Below are 5,591 nucleotides of genomic sequence, written 5' to 3'. Positions count from 1 at the left end.
ATGATTTATTTAAAAAAAACATTGTTGCTGTTATTGATAGTACTAATATGACTAGTATTCACGTGTCAAATGAAATGCACGCCGAGAACACGAGGAACTCCCTAAATATATGACACGTGGAGCTGCCCAGGGTCTCCGTGCTCGGCGCTCTCGCAGACTCTCTCAGCACCACGTGTCGGGCCGGGCAGCATCTCTCCCACTCCAACCAGAGTTTTATCGCACGGCGGTGGGGGGGGGGCGCTTGTTTGGAAAGCTTCTTCCTGCCGCCCCCAGCCGCCTTTCAGCCTAAGCATAACAAACATGACACTTGACGCTCCACGGGGCGCGAAATCTCGAGGCTGCCGCGTCGCTCCGCCCTTCCCTCAGCGCCGCCCAGCCCGCGGGAACTACAACTCCCATGATGCTTCGGGGCTTCCTACCCCGCTTCGGCCTCCGTTATTGTTCTAATCCGCTTTTCCCATAAGGCACTGGGCCTGGTGACCCCCCGCCAAGCCGCGAAGGTCGTGTCCAGGGAAGAGGCAGCCAGTTTCCGCTCAGGTTCCCTCCGCTGCCGGTTGTTGCGTGCTCGTCCTCCCGGCGCCATGTTGGGTGCCAGCGTCCGCCGGTTCACCACCTCGGCCATTCGCCGTTCGCATTATGAGGAGGGGCCTGGAAAGGTAGGACGGGGCAGGGGAAGTCAGGGGCTTTCCTACCCCCCCCCCCCGTCTCCTCCCTTGGCCTGGACGGGCCTGGCCCAGGGGAGCTTCCCGGGAGGTATCTGCCCGCCATGCTGGGACATTTGCGCCTCTTCGGGTCTCGGGGGTGCTTCTTGGTTGGCGCTTGGGCTTGAGGGGGCCGAGGGGGGTCCTTGAGGGAGGGGTGCTGATTCCCCCCTCCCACCCCAATTTCCTTAGCGAAGCGATTGTTCTTCATTCGTTTTCTTGGAGGTCATATAGCAATCAGTACCCCAGCCGTTTCTCTTCCACTAGGGCCTTGCGTCGCCCTACAGCTGCTTACAACAACAAATTGTTGATGTTGTTGGACTTAACTGTCAGGGGTCCTTTACCTTTACCTTTTTAACCCTGAAGTACAGAGTGGGCGATCGCTCAAAAAAGAAAAAGCTGAACTTCCCTCTAAAAAGAAATCTAAACAACTGAAAGGTGATCCCCTCCCCCCAAAAATAGCTCAAACAAATTGGCTAACTTCCCTCTAAAAATCTGAGCAACTGGTGGGCAATCTCAACAACAATAATAAAGCTTAATAAATATCGATTTCTTATTTTGGGGTTGAAAAAAAAAATAGGGGTCATCCTATATGTTGGGGCGGAAATAAAAGGAAAAATTTCCCCAGTGGGGAAAATGGCTCCATGTATTGGCTACGGGCTGCAGCCTTCAGCGTATGAGGCAAATGCATTTTACAAAATGGGAGGTAAGCTAGTGTGGATCGAAGCAGTGGTTCCCAGTGGGTGGTCCTCAGACCCCAGAAGGCCCATGATACCATTCACATTACAAAAACTACAACAAGGGTATCAAAAATTTCAAAAGTAGGGGGTCTGTGGCTTGGCTTTTGAAAAACGGGTCTGCAGTACTTAGCTAATATGAAACCATTGGTCTAAAGGGCTGCTTTAGGTGGGATTTCTTATAAAGTACCCCAGTTTCATACTGGAAACTGGTCTTGAAAATCTCATTGGTTTCAAAATAGTACTACATTTTATCACAGGAGAGAAAGATGCGGGTTGAAAAACGTCCAACAGAACGTTTCACTGGTGTGCGTAACTCATTAGATCATCAGTCATAGAATTGTCGAGTTGGAAAGTACAACAAAGGTCATCTAGTCCAACTCTGCCGTGCAAGAATCATTTTCAACTTGGAGCTCAAACCCACAACCCTGAGTCTCATGGTTTACCAACTGAGCTATCCCAACATTGTGGAGTTGTCATATTAGATCCCATCTATAGACATTGAACTCAGTTCATCACTTTGTGGGCTTTAAGCATTGACATAGTACAATATTCTTGCTTATGCAACATGATTCTCCCTCCTTGGCTGCTAAGCTTCCAGTGGTACAAATGATGAGAACATAACAGTATGAATAATGATGATACTGTAAACGCTTTCTGATGTACCTAGTCCTCTTTGTGAATCCCATTGCCAGGAGATCATTTGTGAGGGAACCAAAATGGTGAGACTGCAATAATGCCATGAAAATACAATTCGGTCATGATCTCAGTCTCACCTATGATTTACCAGTGTTTACGCCTCGATACTCCAAGAGTCAAGCAAATGAATACCCTGGCTCAAATTGTACATGAAGTCTTCCCGTATGCAGGGCAAAAATCTGTCTTGGTACCAACACTGCCACTTCTTAAAAATATGGTTGAATGCACATTGAGTACAGTTAGATAATGATTGGGATCAGAGCAATTAAGTCTTTAATTTCCTTCATTTTTATAGCTTTTGCACATTACATATTAATAACTTGGTACCACTGCTATAAAAGAACTTCAAAATTCTTGTCTCTCCAGAACCTCCCTTTTTCTGTGGAAAACAAATGGCGATTATTGGCAATGATGGCAGCCTTCTTTGGAAGTGGATTTGCTGCTCCTTTTCTTATAGTGAGGCACCAGCTGCTCAAGAAGTGAACATACATTAATGGGTAATCACTACTATTTGTCTTACATCTCTCAAAGTTTGTTATTGTGTTCCAGTGGATGACTTGGATTGTCACAGAAATATACATACACTACAATTTTTTGTTTTAATACTAAATGTTTGATTGCTGGTGAAGAAATACAAATACTAATGTGTTGTTCTTTGAGTGTTAGGCGCAATTCTTGTGAGTAGTTAAAATTCTGGGTAATGCACGTAGAACAAGTTACACACATATAAATTGCCTTTGTTTAAATCCAGGTTTGAATTGGTGGCATCAAAAATATTAAGGTGGGAGCCCTCATTTAAATGCACTAACAAAATATTTAAGCTTGTCAGCTTCATAGCAAGTTTGATCTCTGCTGTTGAGGTGAAAGAAGGGAAAGTACTTAAGCAAAAGGTGTTGCACCTTTGCCTTTACAGCTAGATCCTGAACCAGCTGTCTACCATTATGTATCAGTGATGGGCCTTATATGGGCACCTTCATTGGGAGCTGGCATAGTAAAGTGGAATTTTACCTGTTTCCCCATACTCCACCACCACCTGTGCTAGCCATCATGGATGGCAGCCATTTCTATAAGCCCCATTGTTGCTGGCCAGGGGTTTGGAATGCCCCCCCCCATTGTATAAAGTATAACACCTACACAAAACAATTTAAAAGCTCTTCAGACACAATAAAGGCATTTCAAGATTGTGGCGTGTATAATAATAAAAGGAAGCTGTATAAAACAAGAGCAGGGACATGGGACATTGTTGGACCATCTGCATTCACAAGATCCCGGATCCAGCCTTCAGCATTTCCAGTTGAAATGATATTAACAATTAATGGGAAAAATCTCTTCCTGGAATCTGGCAAACTGCTGTTATTCAGGGAAGACAGTTGTGGACCAGATGGAGAAGTATTCTGAGCTAATATAAAACAGCTTCCAATGTCTACATCAGAACTAATTTCACAATGTTCAGTGAAATATTAATGCATAAGTCTGATCTGTGTGTGATGATGCCTTTGGAGTATACTTCACAATTTGATTGGTTTTGATTTAATTCACTGCAAGGTGTTTGTAAGAAAGTGCTTTTTGTTCGTTTGCCTGATTTATTTATTTCTCTTTCAGAGTGAAGATGGAAGTTTATCTAGAGTACAACTTTTCTGAAAGAAAGCATACTCCTAAGACTAATCACACTGGATGTGTTTGTAAATAAAAATTAAATCTGAAAATAGTGGTGGGCTTTTATTTCTGCTTGCTGCTCAGTTATTGAAATCCACAATGCAGAAATCATTCCATCCTCATTAAAATTGAGCTGGGACTTCTATATTTTGCCTTAATTCAGTCTGTTTGGTATCTTCATATACAGTACACACCTTTCAGTTTCTCTATAATATGCAATTACTGGTATAAATCTGGGCAACTTGACTTTTTCGCTGAGGGATGATGTTCTATTTGAGGCTGTTCATCAGCCTTGGTGGCCCAGCCTCCATTGATAGGGGTCCAGCTGTGAGCAATGTATCTTAGTTGTTGCGGCTGGACTACTTTTTCTCTTGCACTCAGTGCTGGTATGCCACTCCCATCTGTAGAAAGAGCAGCATGGTTTGCTCCTAGTTTAGAAAGCATTGGTCTGCAGTCCTAAGCATACTTAATAAAAAAAACACAGTTACCTTTTAAACCAGAATTCTTATAGAATTCCTGCAGGGATAGAATTTGTTATTTTACTGCAGCCCTGAGGTCCACCAACCTAGACTCATGTGCAAAACAGTGACTCAGGTAAAACATGCTAAGAAATAAGTAACCGGATGTCTCTGAATACATGCTCAAGAATTTGTCATTAGTACCAGAACTAATCTTCCTGCCCAAATCCATTTCTAGTTTTACTACAAACATTCTTTTTCCAACAGTTTTAAAAATTATTATTTTTAAGGTGGGGAGCTTTTTACATGTTAGTATTACCACCCTGGGTTCCTCATCTGCTTTCTGGCCTACTAATTGTTATAAGGCAAGTGATCTACAGTGATCACAAAGTAAGCCAAACCTGGACTAGATCCACTGAAATCAATGTACTTGGCTGCAAAGGGTCTACCCTGAGTATGACTGTCATTGGCTATCTCCCATAGAAATGATTAAGCAACCCTTCGTAAGAAGTTTTTGTCTTAAGAATTTTAAAAAGTGCCTTGCTGGATCAGATAGGCCTTGTAATTGAGTGTAATTTATGGGAAATCTCAACAGATGGTCCACCAGAAATTAACTGCTAAACTACTGGTATCTTAGCTACATTCTGAACATAGCAATCTGCTTGATCAGGCCAATGGCCCAACTGTTCTCACAGTGACCAAGCAGACCTGTGGGAAACCATCAAACAGGATCTGAGCAGGGGAGCATTCTTTTCTCCCAGTAACTGGTATTCGGAAGCAGTACTGCCTCTTAACTGGAGGCAGAACAAAACCATCATGGCTAATAGCCATTGATAGCATGGTCTTCAAGGAATTTGATCCTCTTTCAGAAGCCACCCAAGCTGGTAGCCATCGCTACCCTACTGTGAGAGCAAGTTCTATAGTTTTAACTGCTGCATGAAAATGTGCTTTCTTGTGCCTGAATCTTATCCTTTATGGCACCGTTGTTCATACTGGGCACAAAACGTAACATTTCAAGTCCTGTGTCCTTTGTATTTTGTGTTCTCGCCCAGTAGAAAGCAAATGGGAAATATTATGTAAACTCCATTAACTCCTTGGTATGGTTGCAGTTTATATAATAGATCTAGATACTAGAGTCATCCATTACCTGCATGCTGAGATGCAACACAAACGAGTAGGAATACTTGTTCAAAGAGGGAAGCTTTTTACATTTGGCCGAATAAGCTACAGATTTCTATTTAAACATCAATTTCACATAACACTGCTATTAATACCCAGAATGAGCAGTAATATTATTAAATACAATAAAACATGATAGCTCGGTTGGTTCGAGTGTGGTG

General features: G+C 42.9%; 1 protein-coding gene and 1 non-coding gene across 2 annotated transcripts; both read left to right on the top strand.

Annotated features, from left to right (window-relative positions):
- Positions 1-539: 539 nt before the first annotated feature.
- On the top strand, positions 540-3,843 carry COX7C (cytochrome c oxidase subunit 7C). The gene is made up of 3 exons (XM_035100275.3): positions 540-656; positions 2,504-2,634; positions 3,740-3,843. The coding sequence occupies exons 1-2, from the start codon at positions 582-584 to the stop codon at positions 2,618-2,620; spliced, it is 192 nt and encodes a 63-aa protein (XP_034956166.1). The 5' UTR covers positions 540-581; the 3' UTR covers positions 2,621-2,634; positions 3,740-3,843.
- On the top strand, positions 2,042-2,103 carry LOC118077042 (small nucleolar RNA Z39). Its single transcript, XR_004691598.1, has one exon. It is a non-coding gene; the product is annotated as a small nucleolar RNA Z39 (small nucleolar RNA).
- Positions 3,844-5,591: the final 1,748 nt, after the last annotated feature.

This window comes from Zootoca vivipara, chromosome 10 (genome assembly GCF_965207765.1).
Source record: "Zootoca vivipara chromosome 10, rZooViv2.hap1.1, whole genome shotgun sequence".
NCBI lineage: Eukaryota > Metazoa > Chordata > Lepidosauria > Squamata > Lacertidae > Zootoca > Zootoca vivipara.
Note: the sequence above shows the minus strand (reverse complement) of the source record. Positions and strands in the feature narration are given on the sequence as shown.

Excerpts from the sequence above, each read along its gene's own strand:
- COX7C (XM_035100275.3), top strand. The coding sequence starts at position 582 with ATGTTGGGTGCCAGCGTCCGCCGGTTCACCACCTCGGCCATTCGCCGT. Across the intron at positions 657-2,503 it reads ATGAGGAGGGGCCTGGAAAG|AACCTCCCTTTTTCTGTGGA; the intron begins GTAGGACGGGGC and ends TTGTCTCTCCAG.